We start from the raw sequence: 17,026 nt of genomic DNA on the forward strand, positions 1-17,026 counted from the left end.
GTGAGCAGAACAAAGATTTTATTTTTATTTTTTAAGACTTAAACATGTTTAAATGTTATTAAGAAGAATCCAGAAGAGAAGGAGATGTTGAAGATACTGGAAAGGAAAAGCATACCATAATGTAAAGCTAATTAGAAGATGGTTTTAGAATGATGTTGCCTCTGTTCTATAGAAAGAGAAAAAGAGTATATATGTGGGTTAGTTTGTGGATTTGATGTCAAAAAAGTAAGGGAATTTCATCTTGATGGCATCTGTTTTCTATGCAAAGCAGGAAAAAAATTATCTTTTAAGACTGAGCAGTATGATAGAATGGAGGTTTAAGGATGGTAAATTTCTGAGTTTTTTGGAAAGTAGAGTTAATCAAATAATGTTTCAGCAAGCAAATGAAAGTGAATGAAGAAGACACTGTTCTTAATTCAAAATTAATGTTTTACTAATATTATAACAACATGGGGCAAAACTCTGATTAAATGCTAAATTATATGTATGATACTGCTAATAGACATAGAAGGGCAGGGATGGGAGGGAGAGTAATTTGGCTTTCAGTCACTAGGAAAGATTTTATGGAGGAAGTAAAACTTTAGTTAGGCCTTGATGCACAGGTAGGTAAATTTGATTGGAAGACCAACACAAGCCAAATATGGAATGGGTCCTTAGTGGTAATCTGTAATGATTTGGTTGATGATAATCTTTCTTTCTATGTCAATATTTCAGTGACTATGGAGGTGAAACTATACCAGGACCTGCATTTGATCCAAGTCACCCAGCTTCAGTTCCTGCTCCCTCTTCCTCTTCAGCATTTCGACCTGTAATGCCATCTAGGCAAATTGTAGAACGGCAACCTCGGATGCTGGACTTCAGGGTTGAGTACAGAGACAGAAATGTTGATGTGGTACTTGAAGACAGCTGTACTGTTGGTAAGGTTTTTCCTAGCATAAAGCCTTCATAAATAAACAATTTATTAGGTAAACCTTTAGTTTATATTCTTTTCTTTTGAGTTGACTGCCAATAAGAAGGGAAAAAAGGCAAATTGAAACTGATATTTTCCATACAGATAATTATGCTGCATTTTAAAATACTGTGTTGATACTGAGGCAAGTTTGAAAATAATTCTTTTGTTCCACTTATATGGAATGGTATAAGATGCTCTTTTAGGGCAGATGCAAATCAAACTTTTAAGTATATTGTGTATTATACTTTATTGCTGAAATTCATTCTATTTTCATGCTATGGTTAATGAGAGATCAGAGAAAAGTTGAATAAGTGCTTCAATACTATCCTTTCAAAGGAAACTTAAGTGTATGACTGCCATTATTGGACAGATTTTACCCGATTCCTTTCTTTTCTTTGCTCTTTCTTTTTTTAAGATTTTACTTATTTATATGATAGAGAGATAGCGAGAGAGGGAACACAAGCAGGGGGAGTGGGAGAGGGAGAAGCAGGCTTCCCACTGAGCAGGGAGCCCCATGCGGGGCTCGATCCCAGAACCCTGGGATCATGACCTGAGCCGAAGGCAGATGCTTAACCGACTGAGCCACCCAGGTGCCCCTTTTTTCTATAGAGAAACTATGTTGAATTCATAATTGATTCAGATTACTTGACCCATTAATGGAATTTTGCCTTAAATCTAAATTCCAGATATTTCTGAAATTTTGCCTTTGTTTTTTTAAGGAAGATTCTTGCCTAATTTTATTTAATTTTTTAATTGAGGGCACTTGGGTGGCTTAGTAGGTTAAGCATTCAACTCTTGATCTCAGCCCAGGTCTTGATCTCAGGACTGTGAGTACAAGCCCTGTGCTGGGCTCCAGTTGGGTGTGGAGCCTATTTAAAAAAAAAAAAGAAGAAGAGGTATACTGCAGAGAAAAGTAAAATTGTTAAAAGATTGATCATTCTCAAACACTAATCAGATTGTTATTCCCTTACTTAAAGCCATTTAGAAACTTTCCATTGGTTTAGGATAAAATTAAAATCTTTCACCATGGCCTGTAAGTCCCTGCTTGATCAGGCTCCTGCTACATCTCTGGTTTTCATCTGTTACCACTTTCATCCTTGCTCACCATGCCTAAATTGTTTTGGACTTGTTTCAGTTCCTTGAATAGGTTATTAGCCCACTCAAGGCCTTTGTACATGTACCTTCTTCTGCCCAGATTTCTTTACTTCATTCATTTTTTTCCCATGCTCATTCCCATGCCCCCTGTATATTCCTTCCCCCACCCCAAATTGTGGTAAAAAAGCACATAATGTATCTATCCTTTTAACACATTTTTAAATGTACAATTTTTAAATGTACAGTTGTTAACTATATGCACATTGTTGTACAGCAGATCTTTAGAACTTGTTCATCTTATGTAATTGAAACTTTGAAATTTGAAAATTTGAAACATCAAATAGCAACTCCCTATTTTCCCCTTCCACCAACCCCTGACATCCATCATTCTACTTTCTGCTTAGATGAGTTTGACTACTTTAAATATATCATATAAGTGGAATCATACAGTATTTGTCCTTCTGTGTCTGGCTTATTTCACTTAGTATGATATCCTCAAGTTTCATCCATGTTGTAGCATTTTACAGGATTTTCTTTCTTTTTTTTAATGTTGAATAATAATCCATTATATATATACTACATTTTCTTTATCCATTCACCCATCTGTGGACATTTAGGTTGTTTTCACCTCTTGGATATTGTGAATGCTACAGTGTACATGGGATTGCAAGTATCTCAAGATTCTGCTTTCAGTTTTTTTTGGATAAATACCCAAAAGTGGAATTGTTGGATCATATGTGGTTCTATTTTTAATTTTTTGAGGAATGTCCATACTGTTTTCCATAATGGGTGCACCATTTTAACATTCCCACCAATATAAAATGCATAAGGGTTCCAATTTCTCCACATCTTTGCCATCACTTGCTATTTTCTGTTTTGTTTTTGATTTATACTGGTCTTCTTAACAGGTATGAGGTGATATCTCATCGTGGTTTTGGTTTGGATTTCCATGATGATTAGTGATGTTGAGCATCTTCTCATATACTTATTGGTTATTTGTATGTCTTCTTTAGAGAAATGCTTATTCAGGGCCTTTGCCCATCTTTAAATCAGGTTATTTACTTTTTTGCTTTTGAATTGTAGGATTTCTTTATATATTTTGAATATCAACTCCTTGTCAAATATATGCTTTGCAAATATTTTCTCCTTTACAGTCTCGTTGATTGTTTCCTTTGCTGCACAAAAGCTTTTTAGTTTAATCTAGTCCCACTTGTCTATTTTACTTTTGTTGTCTTTGGTTCTGGTGTCATATCCATGAAATCATTGCCAAGACCCATGTATGAAGCTTTTGCTTTATATTTTCTTCTATGAGTTTTAGGGTTTCAGATCTTATGTTTAAGTCTTTAAACAATTTTGAGTTAATTTCTGTATATGGAACAAGATAAAGGTCCAATTACACTCTTTTGCATGTAGATATCCAGTTTTCCCCACACCATTTGTTAAAAAGACTATCCTTTCTCCATTGTGTAGAATTGGCACTTGGTCAAATCATTTGACCCATATGCATGGATTAATTTCTGGGCTCACTATTCTGTTCCATTGGTCTATATGTTTTTCTTTATGCCAGTACCTACTGTCTTGATTACTTCGTAAAATGTTTTGAATTCAGGAGGTATGAGGCCCCCAGCTTCATTTCTCTTTCTTGAGACTGTTTTGGCTATATAGGGTCCTTTGTGGTTCCTTATGAATTTTAACATTGTTTTCTGCAAAAATGTCTGCAAAGATGCCATTGGGATTTTGATAGGGATCACATTGAATCTGTAGGTTACTTTGGATGGTATGGATATTTTAACAATATTAAGTCTTTCAATCCATTGAACATGTGATGTGTTTTCATTTGTTTCTTCTGTACTTTCTTTCAACATTGTTTTATTGTTTTCATTGTACAAATCTTTTGCTTCCTTGGTTAAGTTTATTCCTGTGTGTTTTATTCTTTTTGTTGGTATTGTAAATGAGATTGTTTTATTAGTTTCCTTTTTAGATTATTTGATGTTAGTGTTAGAGAAATATAACTACTCTTTGTATGTTAATTTTATATCTTGTAACTTTGCTAAATTTGTTTATTAGTTCTAGCAGGGTTTTTTTTTTAAATAGAATCTTTAGGGCTTTCTATGTATAATATCATCTAGAAACATAGATAATTTTATTTCTTGCTTTCTGATTTGGATGCCTTTTATTTCTTTTTATTGCCTAATTGCTCTGGCTAGGACTTCAGATACTCTGATGAATAGAGGTGGCAACAATGGGCATTCTTGCATCGTTCATGATCTTTAGAGGAAAAGATTTTAGTTTTCACCACTGAGTATGATACTAGCTGTAGACAGTTCATATATAGCCTTTATTAGGTTGCAGTAATTTTCTTCTGTTTCTAGCTTGCATATTTTTTATCATGAAATGGTGTTGAATTTTGTCAGATGCTTTTTCTGCATCTATTGAGATGATCATGTAACATTTTTCCCTTCATTTTGTTAATATGGTGTATCACGTTGATTGATTTCCATATGTTGAACCATCTTTTCATAACATGCATGAATGTTATTTGGTTATGGTGTATGATCCTTCTAATGTGCTGTTGAATTTGGTTTTCTAGTATTTTGTTGAGGATTTTTGCATCTGTATTCATCCAGTTGTTGGCTTATAGTTTTTATTCTTGTCTTGTAGTGTCTTTGCCTGGCTTTGGCATCAGGGTAATGTTGACTTCATAAAATGAATTTGGAAGTGTTCCCTGCTCTCTGATTTTGGGGATGAGTTTGAGAAAGAGTGACATTAATTTTTCTTTAGATGTTTGGTAGAATTCTCCATTGAAACCATCTGGTGCTGATTTTTTCTTTGTTGGGAAGTTTTTGATTACTGATTCAGTCTCTTTACTAGTTATAGATTTGTTTAGATTTTCTGTTTCTTTGGATTCAGTCTTTGTAGGTTATATGTTTCTATGAATTTACCCATTTCTACTAGGTTATCCCATTTGTTGGCATATAATTGTATATAGTAGTGTCTATATTCATATTTATTTCTATGACATCAGTTGTAATGTCTCCTTTTTCCTTTCTGCTTTTACTGAGTCTTCTTTTTTTTTTAGTTTAGGCTAAAAGTTTATCAGTTTTCTTGATCTTTTCTAATATCAACTCTCAGTGTTGCTGATTTTTTAAAATTATTTTTCTATTCTCTTTTAATTTCTGCTCTAATCTTTATTATTTCCTCCCTTCTTCTAACTTTGGGCTTAGAATGTTCCTTTTTTTAAAGTTAGTTGAGGTGTAAAGTTAAGTTGCTTGTTAGATCTTTCTTCTTCTTTTTTTAAATGTAGGCATTTACTGCTGTAAACTTTCCTGCTTTTCCTACATCCCTGAATTTTTGGTATGTTGTATTTTTGTTTGCATTTGTCTCTAGATGTTTCTTAATTTCTCTTTTGATTTTTTTCTTTGATCTTTTGGTTGTTTAGGCATAAGTTGTTAAATTTCCACAGATTTGTGAATTTTCCAGGATACATGACATGTTGGTCACAAACAAATCTTTTTCTTTTTTTTTTAAAGATTTATTTTTATTTTCTTTTAAAGGTTTTTATTTATTTATTTGAGAGAGAGAGAGCATGAGCAGGAGGAGGGGCAGAGGGAGAAGCAGACTTCCTGCTGAACAGGGAGCCTGATGTGGGGGTCGATCCCAGGACTCGAGGATCATGACCCAAGCTGAAGGCAGCTGATTAACCAACTGAGCCACCTGAGCGCCCCTAAAGATTTATTTATTTATTTGAGAGAGAGAGCTTGGGGGGAGTGGGAGAGGGAGAGAATCTCAAGCAGACTCCCTGCTAAGTGTGGAGCCTCACACAGGGCTTGATCTCATGACCCTGAGATCATGACCTGAGCCAAAATCAATAGTTTGATGCTTAACCAACTGAGCCACCTACCTACCCCAGGTCACAAACAAGTCTTAATAGATTTAAGAAGATTTAAATCATATCAGGAATGTTTTCCTACCATATTATAATGAAACTAAAAATCTGTAGTAGTTTCCTTCTGCTTCTTTCTTCTTAAATTCATTAAGACTGATTTACAACCTGGGGTGCCTGGGTGGCTCAGTCTGTTAAGTGTCTGCCTTCGGCTCGGGTCATGATCCCAGGGTCCTGGGATCAAGCCCCACATCAGGCTCCCTGCTCAGCGGGGAGCCTGCTTCTCCTTCTCCCTCTGCTACTCCCCCTGCTTGTGCTGTCCCTCTCTCACTCCCTCTCTCTGTCAAATAAATAATAAATTAAAAAAACCTTAAAAAAAAAAAAAAGACTGATTTACAACCTAACATGGCATCTACCCTGGAGAATGTTCCATGTGTGTTTGAGAAATATGTGTATTTTGCTGCTTTTCAGTGTAATGTTTTGTATATGTCTGTTAGGTCCATTTGGTCTACAATATTGTTCAAGTCCTGTGTTTGCTTATTGATCTTCTGTGTGGAAGTTCTATCCATTACTGAAATCCCCTACTATCATTGTTTGCTTCATATATTGTGTGCTTTGATGTTGGGTGCATATGTGTATATAATTGTTACATCTTCCTGGCGAATTGACTCTTTTATCGTTATATAATGTCCTTTCTCTCTTGTGAAAGTTTTTGACTTACAGTCTATTTAGTCAATATAAGTATGGCCACCATCCTCTCTTTTGGTTACTATTTGCCTAGGATATTTTTTTCTATCCTTCCACTTTCATTCAGTGTGTCCATGAATCTCAAGTGAATCTCTTGTAGATACCATATAGTTGGATTTTTTTTTTTTTTTAATCCTTTCAGCTAGTCTGTGTCTTTTGTTTCGGGAGTTTTATCCATTTACACTTACAGTAATTACTGGTAGGAAAGGACTTACTATTGCCATTTTGTTGATTATTTCCTTTGTCTTGTAGCTTTTGTTCCCTCTTTCTCTTGCCATCTTTCTTTGTTTGTTGATTTTTTTTTTGTAGTGTCATGCTTTGATCTTGTTCCATTTTCTTTTGTGTATCTTCTATAGCTGTTTTCTTTGTATCTTTTAATCTTCTTTAGCTGTTATCTTTGTAGTTATCATGGGGCTTACATAAGACATAGTTTTAATAATCTATTTTAACCTAATAACTTCAGTCATCTATACAATGAGTCTTTATCCCCTCCCTTCGTTAATTAATATCACAAATTAAATCCTTTCATATTATGTACCATTAACAATTTATAGTTATACTTATTTTGTATGCTTTTGTCTTTTAACTTCTATACCAGATTAAGTGATTAATCATTACTGTTACAGTATTCTGTACTTGTCTAGAATGTTTTGTAGTTGTCTATATATTTACCATTAACAGCTTTATACTCCTGTGTTGCTATCTAGTATCCTTTTGTTACAACTGGAGTACTCTCTTTTGCATTTCTTATAAGGCAGTGTTGAACTTTCTCAGCTTTTGTTTATCTGGAGAAAGTCTTTATTTCTCCTTAATATATGAAGAACAGTTTTCCTGGACATAGTATTCTTGTTTGGTTGTTTTTTTCTTTCAGCACTTTTAATATATCACTCTATCCCCTCTGGCCTGCAAAGTTTCAGTTAGAAATCTGCTGATACTGGGGGCTCCCTTTACGTGATGAGCTTTTCACTTGTTGCTTTCAAGTTCCTTTTTGTCCTTTAATTTGACAATTTGATTTTAATGTTTTCTTTTGGTATGGACTTTTTAGGATTTATTATTTTTTGGATCCTTTATGCTTCATGAATCTGGATGTCTATTTCCTACCCCACATTTGGGAAGTGTTCACCATTATTTCTTCAGATAAGCCTTCTGCCCCTTGGTCTTATTTTCTGCACCTCCCAAAATGCATATATTGGTCCTTTAATGGTTTCCCATTAGTCCTCTGGCTTTTTTCACTCTTTCTCTTGCTTTTTTCTTTTTTCTCTTCTGACTGGGTAATTTCAAAAGACTTGTCTTCAAGTTCACATATTCTTTCTTCTGGTTGATAAGTGTGTTGTTGAGCCCCTTTAGTGACTTTTCAATTCAGTTATTATATTCTTTAGCTCCAAAATATGCTTGGTTCTTTTTTTATAAGTTTCGATCTCTTTGTTGATATTTAAAATGAATTTATACTTTTAAAATTACCAAAACCCATCTACTGATGTTTGAAAAATAGTTTTACAATTACAAATTACAATAGTAATTAGTCAGAATTGACCTTGCTTATTGTTCATATAGATTTTCAATAATATTGCTAAGGCATCCTTGGTGTGTTAGTAGGAAACCCCTTATATAGGGTTTTACTAGGCTTTTACTTCCTAGTTTAGTAATGAATATATTTATTATAGGGGAAAGAATTCAGTACCATATCACACTTTTTCTTTTACTTAATATTGTCTCAGATTTTTATCCATTTAAAAAAAAACAGGAAAGAAGTCTTATACTAAATAAATTCTAACTGCTATTTTGTAGCATGTGGCTGAGTAGTTAGCAGTGTCTCATTTCAAAGTGACCTGATTTTTTTTGTTGATGTAATATTTGGTATATGGTGGAAGTAAATGGATCACTTAAACCACCCTTTTCATTGGTTCACTCAGTTGGAGTGAAATCCCTGCTTATTTCAAAGATGGTGATCAGAAATGCTGGCTTCTCTGGATGATATATGTTAATGTTATACTTTAAGTCTATCTGAATTTGGAGGATAATCTATGAAACTATTTTAAAGCTTTGTTATAAAAACATGTGATAGAATTTCCAGAAATCACATTTGTTAATCTGTTCGATTTATAATTCATTGTAAAAGCAGACTCATGCCCAAGTATGGTAGAGTAGAAAGTCAAGTCATCATTCTGTTTGAAAACAAATAAAATTAAAATAGTTACAAACATAAAAATAAAATGTGATTCAAAAGAAATTATATACAGATATTGTACAGTACACAGCTTCTCCTTATTATTCCAGTTTTTTATTTGTTCTCGATTATAGTTATTCTTTTATTATGAATTGCATGCCAGTCAAAGAATCATGTCATGCATCTTCTCTGTGTTCACTGTTAAGTTTGTTAATATGCATCACTGTGGAAGTTATGTGCAGAGATATTTGGGACTTGATGGAAAATTTTTTCTTCTTTCACTGCATTTGGTTGATTATGTTCTGTTAGTTTTATAGCAATATTATGTGAATCCTTCCTTTATTTTTATGACCTCTGTTACTTCAGGAGTTAATCTCTGTCATGAATTATTAACATAATTCCTCTAATTTCTATTCTTTCAGTTTCTTTATTTTTCTAGTCTGTATTTTACATAGTTGTCCTATAATGATATTTCTAGACTGTAAATCTTCTTATACATCTTTCAGAGGTTCCTTATTTCCTATATTCTATTTGATTTGCCCTTCCTTGTTTTAGTTTTTCTAGAAAACTCACACTCATATTTTAATATTACATACAAATATCTCCTTTATGAAGCCTTTCCTGACCTCCATGGACATAGTTAAGTTGATTCATTCATTGATTTTAAAACATCTTATTCTTTCTTTGTGTTTCAGGTTTCCTTTGTGAATGTTAACTTCTCAAACTGAGACTAGGTCTTATTCTTCTCTAAATTCTCCAAGCACAGTGGTTAGCACAGAGCAGTATCTGCTGAGAAAATAAATGGTTCAGTAAATGAGCATATGTATGTATTTGTTTGTATATTAAAATATTTACCATAGGGAAATTTAAAAATATACTCAGTAAAGTTTAGGTGACCTGAAATATAATTGTTAAATACTTTATAATAGACCAGCTTACTGTTATTAAGGAATTGGATAAATACTATTTTTTCTGTGTATGTATAAATATTAAAATGCAGAGAGATGCTAAATAAGATCCAGTTTTCCATGTTATTATCAGAAGACTCAACAATGTATAAAGCAAGCCTGAAGGCAGCCAACAACTTTATATCACAGTGACACCTAGTGGTAATTTTATTGGTCTGTTAATATTTTTAATGTGTTATTTAATTATTTATTTGTTTATTTCTGCAGTTTTGTTTTATTACAGAATCCATCTGGGTTTTCATATCTTTTTTTTTTTAAAGATTTTATTTATTTATTCATGACAGAGAGAGAGAGAGAGAGAGAGAGGTAGAGGGAGAAGCAGGCTCCCCGCAGAGCAGGGAGCCCGATGCGGGACTCGATCCCGGGACCCTGGGATCATGACCTGAGCTGAAGGCAGACGCTCAACCATCTGAGCCACCCAGGCGCCCTGGGTTTTCGTATCTTGAATAAATTTTAAGAATTATTTTAAAACACTTTTTTCTATAAAATACTATCTAGTGTGAAGTAGTATGATCTTGAGGGTAGGAATTACTGTGTATTTTAATGCCTATAATATGTAGCACTGGATTTAACCTAACATACAGGTATTTGTTCAGTAAAGTTTGTTGAATCAGTGCTGTCAGCAAATCTACTTTTGCTGGGTCTGTTCAGCATAGCCTTAGTTTCATTTCTGGAATGGAAAATAGAAAAATAGGTCTGTCATTAGTTTAACCATTTACCTCATTTTCTGTTTTTAATCTACTTTCTTAAAACTGCTTTTATTATATTGGTTAACATTTTAGTTTAAATGAATCAGATTGAGTATGGAAAGAGTTAAAACATTTAGCAAGTGCAGTTTGAGCCTAAAAAGTAGTTTAGGATATTTCAAACTAGTTTTTTTCTTCAATCTATGAACTTCTTAGTTTTCAGTCTTGACTCTGTAACTCAGATTAAGTATGTAATTTTTGGCATATGCCTTTACCCCTCTATGTTCAGCCACCCTTTATGAATAATAAACACCTATAAGTGGTTTTTGTTGTTGTTATTAGTGCATGTGAAAAGAGAGAAAGATTAGCAATCTTATTTGTCTTACACAGATGTTGTGGGCATGAAATAACAAGAGGACTGATCATAGCTTGTACTTGCGGGGAGGGGGTGTCTGCAAATGTTGTGCATTAGTTGCTTTGTTCTTTGGTCCATCTGCAAACTAATGTTTATTGCCTCCATGCCAACAATTGTGCACTCCCCAAATTATTTATAAGATCATTTCATTATCTAAATAAGCAGCATCTGAAATTGGGCCTTAATATGCATACTTAATTTTTATTTATGCATTAGGAATTTTTTTTAACCTAGTTTCACATTTCTAAATACTGTATTTTCAGTAAAACAATCTTTTTTTTTTTTTTTTAATAGAGAGGTATTTTTCCTTTCTCTCATTCTTAAGTCCCTGCTGTTAGCAGTTTGGTATAGAGTTTAAGGTTGCCATTTTATAAAAAGCCTTTAAGCTTTATTTTAAAATCATTTTTCCCTCAGCTACTTTTATCACTCATGTCATTTTTTTGTTGTCTTATCTTCAAAACAAAGAAATGAAGATCAGAAGCATAGACATGTTTTCTAACATCTTATTTTGTACCATTTATCTTTCAGTCTCTTCTTCCTCTAATAATTCCCTATCATCTTCCTTCGAAAGACTCTGATGACTTTTTTAAAAAAGATTTATTTATTTATTTATTTATTTATTTATTTATTTATTTATTTATCAGAGAGAGAGAGAGCGTGAGCATGCGCACACAAGCAGGGGGAGCTGCAGACAGAGGGAGAAACAGGCATCCTGCTGAGCAAGGAGCTTGATGCGGGACTTGATCGCAGGACACTGGGATAATGACCTGAGCCGAAGACAGGCGCTTAACCAACTGAGCCACCCAGGCGTCCCTTTATTCATTTTTAATACAGACACACACACACACACACACGTATAATCATATTACCTGTTGTACACTAGCCACTATGCTCACTGTACTTGTTTCCTATACAACACTTACAACAATACTGTGAGGCAGTCATTGTTATTCCTGTTTCAAAGATGAATAAACTGAAGCTCAGAGAATTCCTAAATCACAAATTCAGTCTTTTTTTTTTTTTTTAAAGATTTTATTTATTTATTTGACAGAGAGAGATACAGTGAGTGAGAGAACAGAAGCAGGGAGAGTGGGAGAGGGAGAAGCAAGCTTCCTGTGTAGCAGGGAGCCCGATGCGGGACTCAATACCAGGACCCTGAGATCATGACCTGAGCCGAAGGCAGACGCTTAACGACTGAGCCACCCAGGCGCTCCACAAATTCAGTCTTAAACTGAATCTAGAACTCATGATCTTTCCAATGAAATAATTTCTGTTATGAAAGTAGGTAGTGCTATGAGGATATTGAAAAGGAAGATTCAGTTTTAACTGGTGTCTTGGAGTAGGGAAGGGAATAAATAGGGCTGTTGAGGGTGGTCAGGAAAGATTTCAGAGGGACCAACTTATGAAATATGAATCAAAATATGTTATGTGGATGTAGTCGTCAGGAAGTTTATTCTAGATAAGGAAAGCACAGAAGCAGGAATGATAATGGGGTGTCTGGCAGAATAATGAGGAATATGCAGTCTTGAGCATGAAGTTGGGGTTGTGGTCTTCAGTTAGTTGAACAGTTCACTTCAATGGAACCTCTCCTTTTCCACCAGTGACAGATTTATGCTATGCTTCCCTCCCCTGATCCTACCTTAAGTTCCTACCTCTGCTCTTTTATACTCATTGACTTATTATTTTCACATTACCTTGAGATAGCCAGAAACTGTATCCCCACTTTATAGTTGTGAGAACTGACAAAAGAGAATAAGTGACTTACTGGTTCATGGAGATAATGACTGTGGAGGGATCTGTAAAACTGTCTAGTCCACATGGTCACAAATTAAGCAGTATTTTACACATTTTTGTCTTAGGGTCATCTCGTGCATGCTTAAATACTTTTAGCAGTGGAATGCTTATTAATTTTAAGGCATTACTTCATTTGTTCAGCAACTCTGTCTAAAATTTTATAAATAAAAACATTTTATACACCAACCACATGCAAAAAATGAGGTATCAGTTGCATGTGTTTGTTTTTCCTTATTTTGAGTTGCCACCTGTAAGCTCCATTCCTTTGACCTCACTCTTCTTTCAGAGACAGACCTCACAAGGTACATATATTTTCTCTCTTGAGTATTCTTCAGCTATTAAAAGACAGTACTGTTTTTTTCTCCCATTTCTTCGGGCTAAACATCTTTAGTTCATTCAACCATCCCAGAGTTGTATTGAAATTAAAATACAGGGACGCCGGGGTGGCGCAGATGGTTAAGCGTCTGCCTTTGGCTCAGGTCATGATCTCAGTGTCCTGGGATTGAGTCCGGCATCAGGCTCCCTGCTCAGCGGGGAGCCTGCTTCTCCCTCTCCCTCTGCCTGCTGCTCCCCCTGCTTGTGCTCTCTCTCTCTCAAATAAATAATAAAATCTTAAAAAAAAAAATTAAAATACATACTCTATGGGGATATAACGTATAAAGCATGGTGATTGTAGTTAACAGTGTTGTATTTATATTTGAAATTTTGCAAAGAGAGTAGCTTTTAAAAGTTTTCATCACAAGAAAAAAATTGTAATTATGTGAGGTAAGTGATGTTAACTAAACTTAGTGTACTAATTATTTTGTAATATGATCAAACCATTATGTTGTACACCTTGAACTAATATATCAATTATATCTTAATGAAACTGAAAAAATACGTACTGTAGATCCTAGTTGTTGTTAGTCCCATATTTTCTGAGGCATCACTTTCAGATACTTTTCCAATTTAGAACTGTGATTCATTTTAGGAGGTCAGTGCTGCATATACAATGTGACACTCATATGAATGCCCACCTTGGATTGAGAGACCGTAGTTGATCTATCCTCTTCCTTGAGTGAGGAATGTCATTTCTTTCTTTCTTTTTTTTTTTTTAAGATTTTATTTATTTATTAGAGAGAGAGAGAGAGAGAACAGAAGCGGGGGAGGGGAGGAGCAGAGGGACAAGCAGACTCCTTGCTGAGCACGGAGCCTAACATAGGGCTTCATCCCAGGGCCCTGAGATCATGACCTGAGCTGAAATCAGATGCCTGAGTCACCCAGGTGCCCCAGAGGCATGTCATTTCTATTAGTGTAACCTGTGTTAGTTTTTGGAACCTAATCTCACAGCGAGATGGTGATTGGTATTACTTCCTGCCCTGTGCTCACTCTGTTTATCTTTGTAAAGCAATTGTTTCATGGTTTCTCAACAAGTCTGTCTTTCTGTTACACTCTGAGTTCTTTAAAGACAGACATAATTTCTTCTTATTTATTTATTTATTTATTTATATGTTTTTATTTATTTGACAGAGACATAGCGAGAGAGGGAACACAAGCAGGGGGAATGGGAGAGGGAGAAGCAGGCTTCCCGCCGAGCAGGGAGCCCGATGTGGGACTCGATCCCAGGACCCTGGGATCATGACCTCAGCTGAAGGCAGACGCTTAACGACTGAGCCACCCAGGCGCCCCTCTTCTTATTTTTATATTGTGCTTGGTGCTTGGCAATAGTAGGCATTAATAAAATATTTGTTGAATGCCTTTATGGAATAATGGGATTAGCGATGGTCTAATACTAAAACTTTTAGGTTAAAAATATCTTATCCATGGGGTGCCTGGGTGGCTCACTTGGTTGAGCGTCTGACTCTTGATTCAGCTCAGGTCATGATGTCAGCATCATGAGATCGAGCTCCAGGTCAGGCTCCGTGCTGGGTATGGAGACTGCTTAAGATTCTCTCTCCCTGTCCCTCTATCCCCTACCCCAAAAAACCCCCCAGATCTTATCTTGTTCCTCTTCCTTTCTTCTAGTTTACAATGTTTTCTTGCTTAGGACTTCCTTTTCTACAGTCCTAACTCCTGTATGGCTTGAATTTCTGATTAGTTCAGACTGTTCTACTTGCTTTTCTAAGACCAACTTGTTCATCATCTTAGTGGGCTGGAGTCTAGAGAAGAGAAAGCAATAGGAAGATTTATGGCATTGCTAGTTATTACCTCTTCTGTCAACCCAACAATCTATTGTAAAAACTTAGTGCATCTTGGTATTTTAGGATTGTTGTACTTTTGAGTTGATCCTCTTCCCTCTACTTTTCTCCCAACCCTCTCTCCCTTTCAGTCATTTATGCCATTAGAGGATGTTAGACTATCCCACTGATAGATTTGGTTTGGAAACTTCTTTATAAACTTGGAAAATAGGTTTGAGTTTGGGGGGACTAAAGAGACATAGCCATACTTTATTTAATTCTTGGTCCCAAAATATAAAGATTTAGGTTAATTCAAGGATATGTGATAACCCAAGAAAAATAGACCAAATTACCTAGCCCTCTTTTCTTGGCTTGGTCATTGCAATAACTCAAACCCGGATGTAAACTAACATCAACCAAAATTTCTCCAGGATTCTTAGACATGTAGAAAGCTTGAAATTTTTGTTTGTTTGTTTGATTTTTCCTAATCAGATTAGATCCTTTGCCACTTAACTGTTCTGTTGCAGAAATAACCAACCCTCAACTAGATAGCCTCCCAATTATTTTCTCTACCTCTAGGGTTTCTTCATTCTAGCTGATCCTTCATGTTCTTGCTCTACTTGTATTTGTTTACACATTTGTTTATTCACTCAATAAGTATTTTCTTTGTTTTTTTAAAATATTTTATTTATTTATTTATTTATTTATTTGAAAGAGAGTGAGAGAGAGAGAGAGAGCATGAGCAGGGGGAGGGGGAGAAGCAGACTCCCCTGCTGAGCAGGGAGCATGACTTGGGGCTCATTCCCAGGACCCTGGGATCATGACCTGAGCTGAAGGCAGTTGCTTAACCAACTGAGCCACTCAGGCACCCCTCAATAAGTATTTTCTACTCTGATCCAGGCACTGTATTCAAGCCTAGATATAGAATGGAGGAGAAAACAGGCATGGTATTTGTCTTCACAAAACTTACAGTCTAGTGAAGGATATAGATATAATCAATTTATAAGGAGTAATTTGCAACTTATGTTAAATGATCTCTCAAAAATATAAGTATAATCCTGTCACTCCTGTGATTGAAAAAATTATCATGTACCTTATCAACAGGTTAAAAAAGAAAAACCATATGATCATTTCATCACATATAGAAAAAGCATTTAACAAAATTCAGTGTCCATTTGAAAAAAACTCTCCAAAATTAGAAATAAAAGTAGATTCCTCAACCTGATAAAAAACATTTATAAAAATCCTACACTTAGCATACTTAATGGTGAAAGATTGAATCCTTCACCCTAAGATTGAGAACAAGGCAAGAATGTTCACTCCTACCACTTCTATTCAACATTGTCATTCAAAGCATCATTGTCATTTGAAAATGACAGAATAATCAAGGTAGAAAACCCCCAGGAATCTACAAAAAAGCTACTAGAAATAATAATTGAATTTAGCATAGTCATAAGATACAAAGTCAGTATATAAAAATCAATGATTCTTCTTTACACTGCAATGAACAATTGGAAATTAAAATTTAAAAAAATACTTTTTTTATAATATCATTAAAAAAAAGACTTAGGGATAAATTTAGCAAAGAATATGCAAGGCCTTACACTGAAAACTATAAAACATTGCTGAGAAAAATTAAAAACCTAAATAAATGGAGTATTATCATGTTCATGAATTGTAAGACTCAATAGTGTTAAAATGTCACTTTTCCTCACATTAATCTGGAAAATCAGTGTAATTCCAATAAAAATTCCAGCTTTTTAAAAATAAAAGATATTGATATATTGATGAGTTGATTCTTTCTTTAAAGATTTTATTTATTTGTCAGGGGAAATGAGTGAGCACACAAGCAGGGGAGAGTCAGTCAGAGGGAGAAGCAGACTTCCTGCTGAGCAAGGAGCCTGATGTGGGATCATGACCTGAGCTGAAGGCAGACACTTAACTGACTGAGCCAGGCATCCCATGATGAGTTGATTCTAATGTTTATATTAAAATGAAAATGGTGTAGAATAGTTAAAACAGTTTTGAAAAAGAACAAACTTGGATATCTTCATACCACATAATTTTAAGACTGATTGTAAGACACTAGTCATGACAATATGTTTTTTGCAAAAAAGATAGACAAATAGGTCATTGAGACAGAGAGTCCAGAAATAGACCCTA

The 17,026-nt window shown here is 34.8% G+C and overlaps 1 protein-coding gene across 2 annotated transcripts in view; it reads left to right on the plus strand.

The window, feature by feature from the left end:
• The window catches only part of FAF1 (Fas associated factor 1), a 500,825-nt gene that overhangs the window by 162,406 nt on the left and 321,393 nt on the right, over window positions 1-17,026 (plus strand). For both annotated transcript variants that reach the window (XM_064589173.1, XM_064589174.1), the window contains exon 4: window positions 715-917. In XM_064589173.1, the coding sequence (XP_064445243.1) occupies window positions 715-917 (203 nt within the window). The remainder of the gene's footprint in view (window positions 1-714; window positions 918-17,026) is intronic.

The sequence above is a fragment of the Mirounga angustirostris genome, unplaced genomic scaffold (genome assembly GCF_029215605.1).
Source record: "Mirounga angustirostris isolate CCGP_5_RB_7025 unplaced genomic scaffold, mMirAng1.0.hap1 SCAF_4, whole genome shotgun sequence".
Classification (NCBI taxonomy): Eukaryota; Metazoa; Chordata; class Mammalia; order Carnivora; family Phocidae; genus Mirounga; species Mirounga angustirostris.